The sequence below is a fragment of the Oncorhynchus keta genome, chromosome 11 (genome assembly GCF_023373465.1).
Source record: "Oncorhynchus keta strain PuntledgeMale-10-30-2019 chromosome 11, Oket_V2, whole genome shotgun sequence".
In the NCBI taxonomy this organism is placed as follows: domain Eukaryota; kingdom Metazoa; phylum Chordata; class Actinopteri; order Salmoniformes; family Salmonidae; genus Oncorhynchus; species Oncorhynchus keta.
In genome coordinates this window covers 7,932,189-7,954,365 of record NC_068431.1, presented here as the reverse complement: position 1 = coordinate 7,954,365, position 22,177 = coordinate 7,932,189, and the positions used below count along the sequence as shown (strand labels likewise).

Sequence of the window (22,177 nt, the reverse complement as noted above, 5' to 3'; positions counted from 1 at the left end):
TTAAGAACAAATTCTTATTTTCAATGACGGCCTAGGAACAGTGGGTTAACTGCCTGTTCAGGGGCAGAACGACACCTTGTCAGCTCGGGATTTGAACTTGCAAACTTCCGGTTACTAGTCCAACGCTCTAACCACTAGGCTACCCTTACTACACTACTACTAAAATACTACTACACTACTATTACAATATGTCAACACTACTACTAAAATACTACTATTACAATACGTCTACACTACTACTAAAATACTACTACACTACTATTACAATACGTCAACACTACTACTAAAATACTACTATTACAATACGTCAACACTACTACTAAAATACTACTACACTACTATTACAATACGTCTACACTACTACTAAAATACTACTACACTACTATTACAATACGTCTACACTACTACTAAAATACTATTATTACAATACGTCAACACTACTAATAAAATACTACTACGCTACTATTACAATACGTCTACACTACTACTAAAATACTACTACACTACTATTACAATACGTCAACACTACTACTAAAATACTACTACACTACTATTACAATATGTCAACACTACTACTAAAATACTACTATTACAATACGTCAACACTACTACTAAAATACTACTACACTACTATTACAATACGTCAACACTACTACTAAAATACTACTACACTACTATTACAATACGTCAACACTACTACTAAAATACTACTACACTACTATTACAACACGTCAACACTACTACTAAAATACTACTACACTACTATTACAATACATCTACACTACTACTAAAATACTACTACACTACTATTACAATACGTCAACACTACTACTAAAATACTACTACACTACTATTACAATACGTCAACACTACTACTAAAATACTACTATTACAATACGTCAACACTACTACTAAAATACTACTACACTACTATTACAATACGTCAACACTACTACTAAAATACTACTATTACAATACGTCAACACTACTACTAAAATACTACTATTACAATACGTCAACACTACTACTAAAATACTACTATTACAATACGTCAACACTACTACTAAAATACTACTATTACAATACGTCTACACTACTACTAAAATACTACTACACTACTATTACAATACGTCAACACTACTACTAAAATACTACTATTACAATACGTCAACACTACTACTAAAATACTACTATTACAATACGTCAACACTACTACTAAAATACTACTACACTACTATTACAATACGTCAACACTACTACTAAAATACTACTATTACAATACGTCAACACTACTACTAAAATACTACTACGCTACTAATACGTCAACACTACTACTAAAATACTACTACACTACTATTACAATACGTCTACACTACTACTAAAATACTACTATTACAATACGTCAACACTACTACTAAAATACTACTACACTACTATTACAATACGTCAACACTACTACTAAAATACTACTACACTACTATTACAATACGTCAACACTACTACTAAAATACTACTATTACAATACGTCAACACTACTACTAAAATACTACTACACTACTATTACAATACGTCAACACTACTACTAAAATACTACTACACTACTATTACAATACGTCAACACTACTACTAAAATACTACTACACTACTATTACAATACGTCAACACTACTACTAAAATACTACTACACTACTATTACAATACGTCAACACTACTACTAAAATACTACTATTACAATACGTCAACACTACTACTAAAATACTACTACACTACTATTACAATACGTCAACACTACTACTAAAATACTACTACACTACTATTACAATACGTCAACACTACTACTAAAATACTACTACACTACTATTACAATACGTCAACACTACTACTAAAATACTACTACACTACTATTACAATACGTCAACACTACTACTAAAATACTACTACACTACTATTACAATACGTCTACACTACTACTAAAATACTACTACACTACTATTACAATACGTCAACACTACTACTAAAATACTACTACACTACTATTACAATACGTCTACACTACTACTAAAATACTACTATTACAATACGTCAACACTACTACTAAAATACTACTACACTACTATTACAATACGTCTACACTACTACTAAAATACTACTACACTACTATTACAATACGTCAACACTACTACTAAAATACTATTACAATACATCAACACTACTACTAAAATACTACTACGCTACTATTACAATACGTCTACACTACTACTACTACTATTACAATACGTCAACACTACTACTAAAATACTACTATTACAATACGTCAACACTACTACTAAAATACTACTATTACAATACGTCAACACTACTACTAAAATACTACTACACTACTATTACAATACGTCAACACTACTACTAAAATACTACTACACTACTATTACAATACGTCTACACTACTACTAAAATACTACTATTACAATACGTCAACACTACTACTAAAATACTACTATTACAATACACACTACTACTAAAACACTACTACACTACTATTACAATACGTCAACACTACTACTAAAATACTATTACAATACATCAACACTACTACTAAAATACTTCTACGCTACTATTACAAAATGTCTACACTACTACTAAAATACTACTATTACAATACATCAACACTACTACTAAAATACTACTACACTACTATTACAATACGTCTACACTACTACTAAAATACTACTATTACAATACGTCAACACTACTACTAAAATACTACTATTACAATACATCAACACTACTACTAAAATACTACTATTACAATATGTCAACACTACTACTAAAATACTACTACACTACTATTACAATACGTCAACACTACTACTAAAATACTACTACACTACTATTACAATACGTCACACACTACTAAAATACTATTACAATACATCAACACTACTACTAAAATACTACTACGCTACTATTACAATACGTCTACACTACTACTAAAATACTACTATTAAAATCAACACTACTACTAAAATACTACTATTACAATACATCAACACTACTACTAAAATACTACTATTACAATACATCAACACTACTACTAAAATACTACTATTACAATACGTCAACACTACTACTAAAATACTACTACACTACTATTACAATATGTCAACACTACTACTAAAATACTACTACACTACTATTACAATACGTCAACACAACTACTAAAATACTACTATTACAATACGTCAACACTACTACTAAAATACTACTACACTACTATTACAATACATCTACACTACTACTAAAATACTACTACACTACTATTACAATACGTCAACACTACTACTAAAATACTACTATTGCAATACGTCAACACTACTACTAAAATACTACTATTACAATACGTCAACACTACTACTAAAATACTACTACACTACTATTACAATACGTCAACACTACTACTAAAATACTACTATTACAATACGTCAACACTACTACTAAAATACTACTATTACAATACGTCAACACTACTACTAAAATACTACTATACTACTATTACAATACTATTACCTTGCTACACTACTATTATCTTACTACACCACTACTACACTACTATTACACTACTACTACAATGCCACTAAACAACTACAACACTACTACCACACTACTATTACCTTATTATTACACTATTGCACTACTAGAAGAATTCTACTACACAACTTTTACCTACTAAACTACTACACTACTATTACACTACTACAATGCCACTAAACAACTACAACACTACTACCACACTACTATTACCTTATTATTACACTATTGCACTACTAGAAGAATTCTACTACACAACTTTTACCTACTAAACTACTACACTACTATTACACTACACAATGCCACTAAACAACTACAACACTACTACCACACTACTATTACCTTATTATTACACTATTGCACTACTAGAAGAATTCTACTACACAACTTTTACCTTACTACACTACTATTACACTACTATTACATTTCTACACTACTATTACAATACTACTACACTACTACTACCTTATTTATTTTTATTTTACCTTTATTTAACTAGGCAAGTCAGTTAAGAACAAATTCTTATTTTCAATGACGGCCTAGGAACAGTGGGTTAACTGCCTGTTCAGGGGCAGAACGACACCTTGTCAGCTCGGGATTTGAACTTGCAAACTTCCGGTTACTAGTCCAACGCTCTAACCACTAGGCTACCCTACTACACCACTAGTACAATACTACTACACTACTAGTACCTTACTACACTACTACACTGCTACTACACTACTATTACAATACTATTACCTTACAACACTACTACACTATTCCAATACTACTACACTACTACTACAATGCCTTACAACACTACTACACTACTATTCCAATGCTACTACACTACTATTACCTTACTACACTACTACTACCTTACTACACTACTACTACAATACCACTAAACTACAACACTACTACCACGCTACTATTACCTTCTTATTACACTATTGCAATACTATTACACTTCTACCACATACCTTTTACCTTACTAAACTACTACACTACTATTGCAATACTATTACATTACTCCACTACTATTACAATACTACTACATTACCATTACAATACTATTACCTTACTACGCCACTACACTACTGTTACACTACTATTACATTACTACACTACTATTACTACACCTTACTACAATACTACCACACTACTATTACCTTACTACACTACTATTACACCACTATTACGTATTGTAAGTCGCTCTGGATAAGAGCGTCTGCTAAATGACTTAAATGTAAATGTAAATTACACTGCTACTACACTACTACACCAATATTACAATACACACTATTACTATTACACTACTACTACATTACGATGCTATTAACTTATCACACTATTACTACACCTATTACCTTACTACACTACTACCACACTACTACTACAATACTACACTACTACTATGATGCTATTAACTTATCACACTATTACTACACTACTATTACCTTACTACACTACTACCACACTACTACTACACTACTACCACACTACTACTATGATGCTATTAACTTATCACACTATTACTACACTACTATTACCTTACTACACTACTATTGCCTTACTACACAACTACCACACTACACTACTATTACACTACTACCACACTACTATTACACCACTACTACACTACTATTACACTACTACCACACTACTATTACACTACTACCACACTACTACTACAATACTACACTACTACTACGATGCTATTAACTTATCACACTATTACTACACTACTATTACCTTACTACACTACTATTGCCTTACTACACAACTACCACACTACACTACTATTACACTACTACCAGACTACTATTACACGACTACCACACTACTATTACACTACTACTACAGAACACTGGTAGATGTCCTGTGAGACTCAGTTCCTAAAGGTTCTAGAGATCTGTGACCTTTCAGGTCACTCATTCATTCAGTAAAATGTCCTTCTTCTTATAACAATAAGACCTCAGTAGGTCCACACTCAGCCAATGACCCACCTGTACAGGGAAGACATAGTCAGCCACGTCCCAGATCCTCTCCTCTCCGGTCACATTGGTGTATCCCACCCCCTTCATCTTAGTCAAGACGGAACCAACGGCCGTGTCTGACGACTGGTAGCCTTTCTCATAGATGAACACCCACCTGGACAGGACACAGGATACCAAATCAAAATCAAATCAAATCAAATCAAATGTTATTTGTCACATACACATGGTTAGCAGATGTTAATGCGAGTGTAGCGAAATGCTTGTGCTTCTAGTTCCAACAATGCAGTGATAACCAACAAGTAATCTAACTAACAATTCCAAAACTACTGTCTTATACACAGTGTAAGGGGATAAAGAATATGTACATAAGGATATATGAATGAGTGATGGTACAGAGCAGCATACAGTAGATGGTATCGAGTACAGTATATACATATGAGATGAGTATGTAGACAAAGTAAACAAAGTGGCATAGTTAAAGTGGCTAGTGATACATGTATTACATAAGGATGCAGTCAATGATGTAGAGTACAGTATATACGTATGCATAAGAGATGAATAATGTAGGGTAAGTAACATTATATAAGTTAGCTACTGAGTGGCTCAGTGTCTACTAAGTGGCTACTGATATATTTACATAATTTACCATCAATTCCCATTATTAAAGTGGCTGGAGTTGGCTCAGTGTCAATGACAGTGTGTTGGCAGCAGCCACTCAATGTTAGTGGTGGCTGTTTAACAGTCTGATGGCCTTGAGATAGAAGCTGTTTTTCAGTCTCTCGGTCCCAGCTTTGATGCACCTGTACTGACCTCGCCTTCTGGATGATAGCGGGGTGAACAGGCAGTGGTTCGGGTGGTTGATGTCCTTGATGATCTTTATGGCCTTCCTGTAACATCGGGTGGTGTAGGTGTCCTGGAGGGCAGGTAGTTTGCCCCCGTTGATGCGTTGTGCAGACCTCACTACCCTCTGGAGAGCCTTACGGTTGAGGGCGGAGCAGTTGCCGTACCAGGCGGTGATACAGCCCGCCAGGATGCTCTCGATTGTGCATCTGTAGAAGTTTGTGAGTGCTTTTGGTGACAATCCGAATTTCTTCAGCCTCCTGAGGTTGAAGAGGCGCTGCTGCGCCTTCTTCACGACGCTGTCAGTGTGAGTGGACCAATTCAGTTTGTCTTTGATGTGTATGCCGAGGAACTTAAAACTTGCTACCCTTTCCACTACTGTTCCATCGATGAGGATAGGGGGTGTTCCCTCTGCTGTTTCCTGAAGTCCACAATCATCTCCTTAGTTTTGTTGACGTGTGAGTTATTTTCCTGTGAGGTTATTTTAGGCCGTCTCGTCGTTGTTAGTAATCAAGCCTACCACTGTTGTGTCGTCCGCAAACTTGATGATTGAGTTGGAGGCATGCGTGGCCACGCAGTCGTGGGTGAACAGGGAGTACAGGAGAGGGCTCAGAACGCACCCTTGTGGGGCCCCGTGTTGAGGATCAGCGGGAGGAGATGTTGTTGCCTACCCTCACCACCTGGGGGCGGCCCGTCAGGAAGTCCAGTACCCAGTTGCACAGGGCGGGGTCGAGACCCAGGGTCTTGAGCTTGATGACGAGCTTGGAGGGTACTATGGTGTTGAATGCCGAGCTGTAGTCGATGAACAGCATTCTCACATAGGTATTCCTCTTGTCCAGGTGGGTTAGGGCAGTGTGCAGTGTGGTTGAGATTGCATTGTCTGTGGACCTATTTGGGCGGTAAGCAAATTGGAGTGGGTCTAGGGTGTCAGGTAGGGTGGAGGTGATATGGTCCTTGACTTGTCTCTCAAAGCACTTCATGATGACGGAAGTGAGTGCTATGGGGCGGTAGTCGTTTAGCTCAGTTACCTTAGCTTTCTTGGGAACAGGAACAGTGGTGGCCCTCTTGAAGCATGTGGGAACAGCAGACTGGTATAGGGATTGATTGAATATGTCCGTAAACACACCGGCCAGCTGGTCTGCGCATGCTCTGAGGGCGCAGCTGGGGATGCCGTTTGGGCCTGCAGCCTTGCGAGGGTTAACACGTTTAAATGTCTTACTCACCTCGGCTTCAGTGAAGGAGAGACCGCATGTTTTCGTTGCAGGCCGTGTCAGTGGCACTGTATTGTCCTCAAAGCGGGCAAAAAAGTTATTTAGTCTGCCTGGGAGCAAGACATCCTGGTCAGTCAATCAAACATTTTCAGAAAGCCCCGACATTTGTTGTTGACAGGAACACGGCCAAGACCCTAAAAAAGGGGGAAGAACAGTGGTAAGGAAATTATCCCTGGAAGGCAGAAACTTTGAGAGGAACCAGACTCATGCTAGTCATTTCAGCGTCAGAGATACTTTTAGTCATGTAGTGTATCTGGACCCCTGCTTGTCGAACATCTCATTCCTAAATCATGGACATTAATATGGAGTTGGTCCCCTCCCTTTGCTGCTGTAACAGCCTCCAGTCTTCTGTTAAGGCTTTCCACTTGTTGTTGGAACATTGCTGCGGGGACTTGCTTCCATTCAGCCATAAGAGTATTAGGGCGTTCGGGCACTGATGTTGGGCGATTAGGTTCGTAGTCGGCATTCCAGTTCATCCCAAAGTTGTTCGATGGGGTTGAGGTCAGGGCTCTGTAAAGACCAGTCAAGTTCTTACACATCAATCGCGATAAACCATTTCTGTAAGGACGTCACTTTGTGCACGGGGGCATTGTCAAGCTGAAACAGGAAAGGGCCTTCCCCAAACTCTTGCCATGAATCATGTAGAATGACGTTGTATGCTGTAGCGTTAAGATTTCCCTCCACTGGAACTAAGGGGATTAGCCCGAACCATGAAAAGCAGCCCCAGACCAATATTCCTCCTCCACCAAACTTTACAGTTGGCACAATGCATTGGGGCAGGTAGCGTTCTCCTGACATCCACCAAACCCAAATTCGTCTGTCGGACTGCTAGATGGTCAAGCGGGATTCATCACTCCAGAGAACACATTTCCACTGCTCCAGACACTTGGCATTGGCATGGTGATCTTAGGCTTGTGTGCGGCTGCTCGGTCATGGAAACCCATTTCTTGAAGCTCCCAATGAACAGTTCTTGTGCTGAAACTGCTTCCAGAGACAGTTTGGAACTCGGTAGTGAATGTTGCAACCGATGACAAGGGATTCGAACCAAGATCTGGAATCAAACCAGGGTCTTGTAGTGACACCTGTAGCACTGAGATGCACTGCCTTAGACCGCTGCGTCATTCGGGAGCCCAGAATTATTAAATTAGATCATTTAAATTGCAGAAAAATCCAAATTGAACTACATGGTGATCTTGAAAACCAATATGAGAATAATACTGGTATGGAAGTTATGGCACTTCTGTTTCCTCAGTATCATGATGTTAATTCATATCATTACAGGTCTAATAGCACAGCTCACAGCCCTAGCGCTGATTATTAAAAAACTGAACTTCAATTAGGTTGTCGTAGGGTCACTAAAACCTGACAAAACAAATGTACTCCATATTGTTCAATGCCATATCCACATGTCAATTTCACAAACTGATCCTCAATGCCAATACAAGAATTATAAAATCAAAATAATGATTGTCAAACCTTTCGTACCATATCAGAGAAATTATTATGAAGTTTGGTGAAATAATAGCATAAATATTCACATTCCAATGTTTAAATGTAATTACTCTTCCTGCTTTATGTCACCTACTGTGAGGTCAGAGCAGGTGAGCTACGACATAACCCCAATGTTTAAATGTAATTACTATTCCTGCTTTATGTCACCTACTGTGAGGTCAGAGCAGGTGAGCTACGACATAACCCCAATGTTTAAATGTAATTACTCTTCCTGCTTTATGTCACCTACTGTGAGGTCAGAGCAGGTGAGCTACGACATAACCCCAATGTTTAAATGTAATTACTCTTCCTGCTTTATGTCACCTACTGTGAGGTCAGAGCAGGTGAGCTACGACATAACCCCAATGTTTAAATGTAGTTATTCTTCCTGCTTTATGTCACCTACTGTGAGGTCAGAGCAGGTGAGCTACGACATAACCCCAATGTTTAAATGTAATTACTCTTCCTGCTTTATGTCACCTACTGTGAGGTCAGAGCAGGTGAGCTACGACATAACCCCAATGTTTAAATGTAATTACTCTTCCTGCTTTATGTCACCTACTGTGAGGTCAGAGCAGGTGAGCTACGACATAACCCCAATGTTTAAATGTATTACTCTTCCTGCTTTATGTCACCTACTCGACATAACCCCAATGTTTAAATATAATTACTCTTCCTGCTTTATGTCACCTACTGTGAGGTCAGAGCAGGTGAGCTACGACATAACCCCAATGTTTAAATGTAATTACTCTTCCTGCTTTATGTCACCTACTGTGAGGTCAGAGCAGGTGAGCTACGACATAACCCCAATGTTTAAATGTAATTACTCTTCCTGCTTTATGTCACCTACTGTGAGGTCAGAGCAGGTGAGCTACGACATAACCCCAATGTTTAAATGTAATTACTCTTCCTGCTTTATGTCACCTACTGTGAGGTCAGAGCAGGTGAGCTACGACATAACCCCAATGTTTAAATGTAATTACTCTTCCTGCTTTATGTCACCTACTGTGAGGTCAGAGCAGGTGAGCTACGACATAACCCCAATGTTTAAATGTAATTACTCTTCCTGCTTTATGTCACCTACTGTGAGGTCAGAGCAGGTGAGCTACGACATAACCCCAATGTTTAAATGTAATTACTCTTCCTGCTTTATGTCACCTACTGTGAGGTCAGAGCAGGTGAGCTACGACATAACCCCAATGTTTAAATGTAATTACTCTTCCTGCTTTATGTCACCTACTGTGAGGTCAGAGCAGGTGAGCTACGACATAACCCCAATGTTTAAATGTAATTACTCTTCCTGCTTTATGTCACCTACTGTGAGGTCAGAGCAGGTGAGCTACGACATAACCCCAATGTTTAAATGTAATTACTCTTCCTGCTTTATGTCACCTACTGTGAGGTCAGAGCAGGTGAGCTACGACATAACCCCAATGTTTAAATGTAATTACTCTTCCTGCTTTATGTCACCTACTGTGAGGTCAGAGCAGGTGAGCTACGACATAACCCCAATGTTTAAATGTAATTACTCTTCCTGCTTTATGTCACCTACTGTGAGGTCAGAGCAGGTGAGCTACGACATAACCCCAATGTTTAAATGTAATTACTCTTCCTGCTTTATGTCACCTACTGTGAGGTCAGAGCAGGTGAGCTACGACATAACCCCAATGTTTAAATGTAATTACTCTTCCTGCTTTATGTCACCTACTGTGAGGTCAGAGCAGGTGAGCTACGACATAACCCCAATGTTTAAATGTAATTACTCTTCCTGCTTTATGTCACCTACTGTGAGGTCAGAGCAGGTGAGCTACGACATAACCCCAATGTTTAAATGTAATTACTCTTCCTGCTTTATGTCACCTACTGTGAGGTCAGAGCAGGTGAGCTACGACATAACCCCAATGTTTAAATGTAATTACTCTTCCTGCTTTATGTCACCTACTGTGAGGTCAGAGCAGGTGAGCTACGACATAACCCCAATGTTTAAATGTAATTACTCTTCCTGCTTTATGTCACCTCCTGTGAGGTCAGAGCAGGTGAGCTACGACATAACCCCAATGTTTAAATGTAATTACTCTTCCTGCTTTATGTCACCTACTGTGAGGTCAGAGCAGGTGAGCTACGACATAACCCCAATGTTTAAATGTAATTACTCTTCCTGCTTTATGTCACCTACTGTGAGGTCAGAGCAGGTGAGCTACGACATAACCCCAATGTTTAAATGTAATTACTCTTCCTGCTTTATGTCACCTACTGTGAGGTCAGAGCAGGTGAGCTACGACATAACCCCAATGTTTAAATGTAATTACTCTTCCTGCTTTATGTCACCTACTGTGAGGTCAGAGCAGGTGAGCTACGACATAACCCCAATGTTTAAATGTAATTACTCTTCCTGCTTTATGTCACCTACTGTGAGGTCAGAGCAGGTGAGCTACGACATAACCCCAATGTTTAAATGTAATTACTCTTCCTGCTTTATGTCACCTACTGTGAGGTCAGAGCAGGTGAGCTACGACATAACCCCAATGTTTAAATGTAATTACTCTTCCTGCTTTATGTCACCTACTGTGAGGTCAGAGCAGGTGAGCTACGACATAACCCCAATGTTTAAATGTAATTACTCTTCCTGCTTTATGTCACCTACTGTGAGGTCAGAGCAGGTGAGCTACGACATAACCCCAATGTTTAAATGTAATTACTCTTCCTGCTTTATGTCACCTACTGTGAGGTCAGAGCAGGTGAGCTACGACATAACCCCAATGTTTAAATGTAATTACTCTTCCTGCTTTATGTCACCTACTGTGAGGTCAGAGCAGGTGAGCTACGACATAACCCCAATGTTTAAATGTAATTACTCTTCCTGCTTTATGTCACCTCCTGTGAGGTCAGAGCAGGTGAGCTACGACATAACCCCAATGTTTAAATGTAATTACTCTTCCTGCTTTATGTCACCTCCTGTGAGGTCAGAGCAGGTGAGCTACGACATAACCCCAATGTTTAAATGTAATTACTCTTCCTGCTTTATGTCACCTACTGTGAGGTCAGAGCAGGTGAGCTACGACATAACCCCAATGTTTAAATGTAATTACTCTTCCTGCTTTATGTCACCTACTGTGAGGTCAGAGCAGGTGAGCTACGACATAACCCCAATGTTTAAATGTAATTACTCTTCCTGCTTTATGTCACCTACTGTGAGGTCAGAGCAGGTGAGCTACGACATAACCCCAATGTTTAAATGTAATTACTCTTCCTGCTTTATGTCACCTACTGTGAGGTCAGAGCAGGTGAGCTACGACATAACCCCAATGTTTAAATGTAATTACTCTTCCTGCTTTATGTCACCTACTGTGAGGTCAGAGCAGGTGAGCTACGACATAACCCCAATGTTTAAATGTAATTACTCTTCCTGCTTTATGTCACCTACTGTGAGGTCAGAGCAGGTGAGCTACGACATAACCCCAATGTTTAAATGTAATTACTCTTCCTGCTTTATGTCACCTACTGTGAGGTCAGAGCAGGTGAGCTACGACATAACCCCAATGTTTAAATGTAATTACTCTTCCTGCTTTATGTCACCTACTGTGAGGTCAGAGCAGGTGAGCTACGACATAACCCCAATGTTTAAATGTAATTACTCTTCCTGCTTTATGTCACCTACTGTGAGGTCAGAGCAGGTGAGCTACGACATAACCCCAATGTTTAAATTGGAAACACAAAGTACAAACTTCCAAATGCTTTAGTTTTCACCTAGTCTGTGAGGTCAAATGCAGGTGAGACTCATTACAGACTTGAAACCCAGCTGTGTTGATATCACAGTTTCCAATAGATCAAGTAACTGTGTAGGGACTCGGGGGGGCTACTAAAAGTTAGAACATCAGCATTAGCAGACAACCCTCAGAGGCAAGCCAAAACACATTCATCCTTAAAAGGTTAATTTACTGAAAAACAAATCTTAACATTTGAATTGTTAATATACACAATTTTTTACTTCAATATTATTAAAGTTAACAGACAAGTGTTTAAGTTAAACATACTAAATACGAGTAGATGCTGTTGCAATCAAACAGACAGGGAAGTACAACAGTCATTTTCTCTTTCTGAAGAACTTACTGGATGGTTGTGACATCGTGTTTCAGATTGTTGATTTAGATTGCACTGGTTTCTTTGTATATTTCTTCAGAAAGAGCAAACAGACAATTGAATATCTTCAAAGTGTGACTAATCTGAATGTGAAAATTAAAATTAAGCCAGGGAATTACAAAGCAAAATAGTTAGTAACCAGTTGAGATTAACATAACCTAGATCCAGATGAACTGAACATGTCTCCTAAGTGCTAACTTAAAACACACGGTCCCCATTCTCACCCTATTCACATTGAGGCCTTTAATATTTAGTATGGCACCACTGTAGATAATCCCTGAACTAAAGTACATTTTCCTGGTCTACATAGTGGCTATTGGTAGCAGCTGTGGCACCTCCTGTACCATTTCTTCAGTAGATATTCAGACTGGCCTTTTAGTGGACTCACTATAGCCATGAAGAGAACAAGTGGGGACAAAAGTGGTCAAATATGAGGACTAGTTTTTACCACAGAACTCTGTTAGATAAAAATGATAAACAAAATAACTCAAATATATCCTCTCTGAAACTTGAAAGATGATCACATAAACATTCATCATCCATTCAGAGTTCTTTCAAGTATATGTTTAAACTTCTGTGACAATCAATGCTGATTAATGCCAGTATGAATTTGAATTTAACCAGCCACAAACCAATGGCCAAGTATTTATCCTCTCCAGATTCAAATGTCATTCATTTATGTAGTACAGTGTAGAGCTCCAATACAGTGTAGAGCTCCAAGACCAGAACAGTGTAGAGTTCCAAGACCAGAACAGTATAGAGTTCCAATACCAGAACAGTATAGAGTTCCAATACCAGAACAGTGTAGAGCTCCAAGACCAGAATAGTGTAGAGTTCCAAGACCAGAACAAAGCTCCAAGACCAGAACAGTGTTCCAAGACCAGAACAGTTAGAGTTCCAAGACCAGAACAGTGTAGACTTCAAGACCAGAACAGTGTAGACTCCAAGACCAGAACAGTGTAGAGTTCCAAGACCAGAACAGTGTAGAGTTCCAATACCAGAACAGTATAGTTATACCAGAACAGTGTAGAGCTCCAATACCAGAACAGTATAGAGTTCCAAGACCAGAACAGTAAAGAGTTCCAAGACCAGAACTGTGTGAATCAAGACCAGAACAGTGGAAGTCCAAGACCAGAACAGTGTAGAGTTCCAAATCCAGAACTTATAGGTTCCAATACCAGAACAGTATAGAGTTCCATACAGTATAGAGTTTACAGTATAGAGTTCCAAGACCATTTAGAGTTGCACAGTATGAGTTTACTTTGTATAGTTCCAATACAGTATAGAGCAATACAGTATACAGTTCCAATACATATACAGTTCCAATACCAGAACAGTATAATTCCAATGTATAGATTTCCAATACAGTATAGAGTTCCAATGCAGGAACAGTTAAAGCAAATAGTATAGAGTTCCAATACAGTATAGAGATCCAATGAACATGTCTCCTAAGTGCTAACTTCCAAAACACACGGTCCCCATTCTCACCAGAACAGTATAGAGTTAATACAGTGAGTTCCAATCCCAGAACTATAAGTTCCAATACAGTTAGAGTTCAATACAGTATGGTTCTACATAGTGGCTAGTTTACCAGAACAGCAGTTCCAATGTGAGCACCTCAGTGTAGAGTTCCCATTTAGAGTTCAGTAGAGTTATTCAGTGTAGAGTTCCAATTATAAAGTCCAATCACTATAGCCATACAGAAGAGAACAGAGTGTTATGGGACAAATCAGTAGAGTTATGATACAAGAGTTCCAATGCAGGAACAGTGTAGAGTTCCAATACAGTATAGAGTTCCAATACAGTATAGAGTTCCAATACAGTGTAGAGTTCCAATACAGTATATAGTTCCAATACAGTATAGAGTTCCAATTGAGTTCCAATACCAGAACAGTATAGAGTTCCAATACAGTATAGAGTTCCACAATATAGAGTTCCAAACAGTGAAAGATTCAATAAACAGTATAGATCCATTCAGAGTTCTTTATAGAGTTATGATACAGTATAGAGTTAAACAGTATATAGTTCCAATGCAGGAACAGTGTAGACAATACAGTATAGAGTTCCAATACAGTGATTAATACAGCATAGAGTTCAGTATAGAGTTTGAGTATAGAGTTATACCAGCCAACAAACAATAGAGGCCAAGTATTTATGCAAGAACAGTGTAGAGTTCCAGATACAAATGTCATTCAATACAGTGTAGAGTTCCAATACAGTATAGAGTTCCAATGCCAGAACAGTGTAGAGTTCGATACAGTATAGACCGATGCAAGAACAGTGTAGAGTTCCAATACAGTAGAGTTCCAATACAGTGTAGAGTTCCATGACCAGAACAGTGTAGAGCAGTATAGAGTTCCAGACCAGAACAGTGTAGAGTTCCAATACAGTATAGACCAGAACAGTGTAGAGTTCAATACAAGACCAGAACAGTGTAGAGCTACAGTAAGACCAAACAGTGTAGAGCAATCCAAGACCAATACAGTGTATGGAGTTCCAAGACCAGTAACAGTGTAGAGTTCCAAGACCAGAACAGTGTAGAGTTCCAAGACCAGAACAGTGTAGAGTTCCAAGACCAGAACAGTGTAGAGTTCCAAGACCAGAACAGTGTAGAGTTCCAAGACCAGAACAGTGTAGAGTTCCAAGACCAGAACAGTGTAGAGCTCCAAGACCAGAACAGTGTAGAGTTCCAAGACCAGAACAGTGTAGAGTTCCAAGACAGAACAGTGTAGAGTTCCAAGACCAGAACAGTGTAGAGCTCCAAGACCAGAACAGTGTAGAGTTCCAAGACCAGAACAGTGTAGAGCTCCAAGACCAGAACAGTATGTAGAGCTCCAAGACCAGAACAGTGTAGAGTTCCAAGACCAGAACAGTGTAGAGTTCCAAGACCAGAACAGTGTAGAGTTCCAAGACCAGAACAGTGTAGAGTTCCAAGACCAGAACAGTGTAGAGTTCCAAGACCAGAACAGTGTAGAGTTCCCAAGACCAGAACATGATGTAGAGTTCCAAGACCAGAACAGTGTAGAGTTCCAAGACCAGAACAGTTCCAATAGAGTTCCAAGACCAGTGTAGAGCTCCAAGACCAGAATAGTGTAGAGTTCCAAGACCAGAACAGCGTAGAGCTCCAAGACCAGAACAGTGTAGAGCTCCAAGACCAGAACAGTGTAGAGTTCCAAGACCAGAACAGTGTAGAGTTCCAAGACCAGAACAGTGTAGAGCTCCAAGACCAGAACAGTGTAGAGTTCCAAGACCAGAACAGTGTAGAGTTCCAATACCAGAACAGTATAGAGTTCCAATACCAGAACAGTGTAGAGCTCCAATACCAGAACAGTATAGAGTTCCAAGACCAGAACAGTAAAGAGTTCCAAGACCAGAACAGTGTAGAGTTCCAAGACCAGAACAGTGTAGAGTTCCAAGACCAGAACAGTGTAGAGTTCCAAATCCAGAACAGTATAGAGTTCCAATACCAGAAAAGTATAGAGTTCCAATACAGTATAGAGTTCCAATACAGTATAGAGTTCCAAGACCATAACAGTATAGAGTTCCAAGACCAGAACAGTATAGAGTTCCAATACTATAACAGTATAGAGTTCCAATACAGTATAGAGTTCCAATACAGTATACAGTTCCAATACAGTATACAGTTCCAATACCAGAACAGTATAAAGTTCCAATACAGTATAGATTTCCAATACAGTATAGAGTTCCAATGCAGGAACAGTGTAGAGTTCCAATACAGTATAGAGTTCCAATACAGTATAGAGATCCAATACCAGAACAGTATAGAGTTCCAATACAGTGAGTTCCAATGCCAGAACAGTATAGAGTTCCAATACAGTGTAGAGTTCCAATACAGTATGTAGTTCCAATACAGTATAGAGTTCCAATACAGTGAGTTCCAATACCAGAACAGTATAGAGTTCCAATACAGTGAGTTCCAATGCCAGAACAGTGTAGAGTTCCAATACAGTATAGAGTTCCAAAACAGTATAGAGTTCCAATACAGTGTAGAGTTCCAATACAGTATAAAGTTCCAATACAGTATAGAGTTCCAATACAGCATAGTGTTCTGATACAGTATAGAGTTATGATACAGTATAGAGTTCCAAATCAGTAGAGTTATGATACAGTATAGAGTTCCAATGCAGGAACAGTGTAGAGTTCCAATACAGTATAGAGTTCCAATACAGTATAGAGTTCCAATACAGTGTAGAGTTCCAATACAGTATATAGTTCCAATACAGTATAGAGTTCCAATACAGTGAGTTCCAATACCAGAACAGTATAGAGTTCCAATACAGTATAGAGTTCCAATACAATATAGAGTTCCAATACAGTGTAGAGTTCCAATACAGTATAGAGTTCCAATACAGCATAGAGTTCTGATACAGTATAGAGTTATGATACAGTATAGAGTTCCAATACAGTATATAGTTCCAATGCAGGAACAGTGTAGAGTTCCAATACAGTATAGAGTTCCAATACAGCATAGAGTTCTGATAGGGTATAGAGTTATGATACAGTATAAAGTTCCAATACAGTATAGAGTTCCAATGCCAGAACAATGTAGAGTTCCGATACAGTATAGAGTTCCGATGCAAGAACAGTGTAGAGTTCCAATACAGTATGGAGTTCCAATACAGTGTAGAGTTCCAATACAGTATAGAGTTCCAATGCCAGAACAATGTAGAGTTCCGATACAGTATAGAGTTCCGATGCAAGAACAGTGTAGAGTTCCAATACAGTATGGAGTTCCAATACAGTGTAGAGTTCCAATACAGTATAGAGTTCCGATGCCAGAACAGTGTAGAGTTCCAATACAGTATAGAGTTCCAATGCCAGAACAGTGTAGAGTTCCAATACAGTATAGAGTTCCGATGCAAGAACAGTGTAGAGTTCCAATACAGTATGGAGTTCCAATACAGTGTAGAGTTCCAATACAGTATAGAGTTCCAATACAGTATAGAGTTCCAATACAGTATAGAGTTCCAATACAGTGTAGAGTTCCAATACAGTATAGACTTCCAATACAGTATGGAGTTCCAATACAGTGTAGAGTTCCAATACAGTGTAGAGTTCGAATACATTGTACAGTTCCAATACAGTATAGAGTTCCAAGACCAGAACAGTGTAGAGTTCCAAGACCAGAACAGTGTAGAGTTCCAAGACCAGAACAGTGTAGAGTTCCAAGACCAGAACAGTATAGAGTTCCAAGACCAGAACAGTATAGAGTTCCAATACCAGAACAGTATAGAGTTCCAATACAGTATAGAGTTCCAATACAGTATAGAGTTCCAAGACCAGAACAGTATAGAGTTCCAATACAGTATAGAGTTCCAATACAGTGTAGAGTTCCAATACAGTGTAGAGTTCCAATACAGTATAGAGTTCCAATACAGTATAGAGTTCCAATACAGAATAGTGTTCTGATACAGTATAGAGTTATGATACAATATAGAGTTCCAAATCAGTATAGAGTTATGATACAGTATAGAGTTCCAATACAGTATAGAGTTCCAATGCAGGAACAGTGTAGAGTTCCAATACAGTATATAGTTCCAATACAGTATATAGTTCCAATACAGTATAGAGTTCCAATACAGTGAGTTCCAATGCCAGAACAGTGTAGAGTTCCAATACAGTATAGAGTTCCAATACAGTATAGAGTTCCAATACAGTGTAGAGTTCCAATACAGTATAGAGTTCCAATACAGCATAGAGTTCTGATACAGTATAGAGTTATGATACAGTATAGAGTTCCAATACAGTATAGAGTTCCAATGCAGGAACAGTGTAGAGTTCCAATACAGTATAGAGTTCCAATACAGTATAGAGTTCCAATACAGCATAGAGTTCTGATAGGGTATAGAGTTATGATACAGTATAGAGTTCCAATACAGTATAGAGTTCCAATGCCAGAACAATGTAGAGTTCCGATACAGTATAGAGTTCCGATGCAAGAACAGTGTAGAGTTCCAATACAGTATGGAGTTCCAATACAGTGTAGAGTTCCAATACAGTATAGAGTTCCAATGCCAGAACAGTGTAGAGTTCGAATACATTGTAGAGTTCCAATACAGTATAGAGTTCCAATGCCAGAACAGTGTAGAGTTCCAATACAGTATAGAGTTCCAATGCCAGAACAGTGTAGAGTTCCAATACAGTATGGAGTTCCAATACAGTGTAGAGTTCCAATACAGTATAGAGTTCCAATACAGTATAGAGTTCCAATACAGTATGGAGTTCCAATACATTGTAGAGTTCCAATACAGTATAGAGTTCCAATGCCAGAACAGTGTAGAGTTCCAAAACAGTATAGAGTTCCGATGCCAGAACAATGTAGAGTTCCAATACAGTATAGAGTTCCAATGCCAGAACGGTATAGAGTTCCAATACAGTGTAGAGTTCCAATACAGTGTAGAGTTCCAATGCCAGAACGGTATAGAGTTTCAATACAGTATGGAGTTCCGATGCCAGAACAATGTAGAGTTCCAATACAGTATAGAGTTCCAATGCCAGAACGGTATAGAGTTCCAATACAGTGTAGAGTTCCAATGCCAGAACAGTATAGAGTTCCAATACAGTGTAGAGTTCCGATACAGTGTAGAGTTCCAATACAGTATAGAGTTCCAATACAGTGTATAGTTCCAATACAGTGTAGAGTTCCAAAACAGTGTAGAGTTCCAATACCAGAACAGTATAGAGTTCCAATACCAGAACAGTATAGAGTTCCAATACCAGAACAGTATAGAGTTCCAATACAGTATAGAGTTCCAATGCCAGAACGGTATAGAGTTCCAATACAGTGTAGAGTTCCAATGCCAGAACAGTATAGAGTTCCAATACAGTGTAGAGTTCCAATGCCAGAACAGTATAGAGTTCCAATACAGTGTAGAGTTCCGATACAGTGTAGAGTTCCAATACAGTATAGAGTTCCGATACAGTGTAGAGTTCCAATACAGTGTATAGTTCCAATACAGTGTAGAGTTCCAAAACAGTGTAGAGTTCCAATACCAGAACAGTATAGAGTTCCAATACCAGAACAGTATAGAGTTCCAATACCAGAACAGTATAGAGTTCCAATACAGTATAGAGTTCCAATGCCAGAACGGTATAGAGTTCCAATACAGTGTAGAGTTCCAATGCCAGAACAGTATAGAGTTCCAATACAGTGTAGAGTTCCGATACAGTGTAGAGTTCCAATACAGTATAGAGTTCCGATACAGTGTAGAGTTCCAATACAGTGTATAGTTCCAATACAGTGTAGAGTTCCAAAACAGTGTAGAGTTCCAATACCAGAACAGTATAGAGTTCCAATACCAGAACAGTATAGAGTTCCAATACAGTGTAGAGTTCCAATACAGTATAGAGTTCCAATACAGTGTAGAGTTCCAATACAGTGTATAGTTCCAATACAGTGTAGAGTTCCAAAACAGTGTAGAGTTCCAATACCAGAACAGTATAGAGTTCCAATACCAGAACAGTATAGAGTTCCAATACAGTGTAGAGTTCCAATACCAGAACAGTATAGAGTTCCAATACCAGAACAGTATAGAGTTCCAATACAGTGTAGAGTTCCAATACAGTATAGAGTTCCAATACAGTATAGAGTTCCAATACCAGAACAGTATAGAGTTCCAATACAGTATAGAGTTCCAATACAGCAAAACATTTCCACTGCATTTCAGCCCTGCCACAAAAGGACCAGCTGTCATCATGTCAGTGATTCTCTCGTTAACACAGGTGTGAGTGTTGACGAGGACAAGGCTGTAGATTACTCTGTTATGCTGATTGAGTTCAAAAAACAGACTGGAAGCTTCAAAAGGAGGGTGGTGCTTGGAATCATTGTTCTTCCTCTGTCAACCATAGTTACCTGCAAGGAAACACGTGCCGTCATCATTGCTTTGCACAAAAAGGGCTTCACAGGCAAGAATATTGCTGCCAGTAAGATTGAACCTAAATCAACCATGTATCGGATCATCAAGAACTTCAAGGAGAGCGGTTAAATTTTTGTGAAGAAGGCTTCAGGGCGCCCAAGAAAGTCCAGGAAGCGCCAGGCCCGTTTCCTAAAGTTGATTCAGCTGCGGGATCGGGGCACCACCAGTAAAGAGCTTGCTAAGGAATGGCAGCAGGCAGGTGTGAGTGCATCTGCACGCACAGTGGGGAAAATACTTTTGGAGGATGGCCTGGTGTCAAGAAGGGCAGCAAAGAAGCCACTTCTCTCCAGAAAAAACATAGGGACAAACTGATATTCTGCAAACGGTTCAGGGTTTGGACTGCTGATGTAATTTTCTCTGATGAATCCCCTTTCCGATTGTCTGGGGCAAAAAAAAAAAAGCTTGTCCGGAGAAGACAAGGTGAGCGCTACCATCAGTCCTGTGTCATGCCAACAGTAAATCATCCTGAGACCATTCATGTGTGGGGTTGCTTGTCAGCCAAGGGAGTGGGCTCACTCACAATTTTGCCTAAGAACACAACTAGGCTAATTGAGTTCATCTGTACAGTCGTGGCCAAAAGTTTGAGAATGACACAAATATGAATTTTCGCCAAGTCTGTCCGGAGAAGACAAGGTGAGCGCTACCATCAGTCCTGTGTCATGCCAACAGTAAAGCATCCATTTTTTTTCTTCCTCTTGAACTGCACTGTTGGTTGAGGGCTTGTATGTAAACACTTCACGGTAAAGTCTACACTTGTTGTATTCGTCGCATGTGACAAATAAAGTTGACTTGTTTTGATTCGCATGCTAAAGTGTTAGGAACAGTTAGTGGATATTTTAGGATGACATTTTGTGACGTTTGTGTTCTTTTTGGCATTTGGCAAGGTTTTTATCGGCTGTTCACACGTTTTATTTTTCAGAGGCAGGCT

General features: G+C 38.9%; 1 protein-coding gene across 4 annotated transcripts in view; it reads right to left on the bottom strand.

Moving 5' to 3' along the window:
- Positions 1-22,177, bottom strand: part of LOC118380992 (P2X purinoceptor 1-like) — a 99,502-nt gene that overhangs the window by 63,815 nt on the left and 13,510 nt on the right. For 3 of the 4 annotated variants that reach the window (XM_052529358.1, XM_052529357.1, XM_052529359.1), the window contains exon 2: positions 5,580-5,724. In XM_052529358.1, coding sequence (XP_052385318.1) covers positions 5,580-5,724 — 145 coding nt within the window. Of the gene's footprint in view, positions 1-5,579; positions 5,725-7,633; positions 7,816-22,177 lie in introns of all 4 variants that reach the window. The other variant, XM_052529360.1, reaches the window with a different exon arrangement.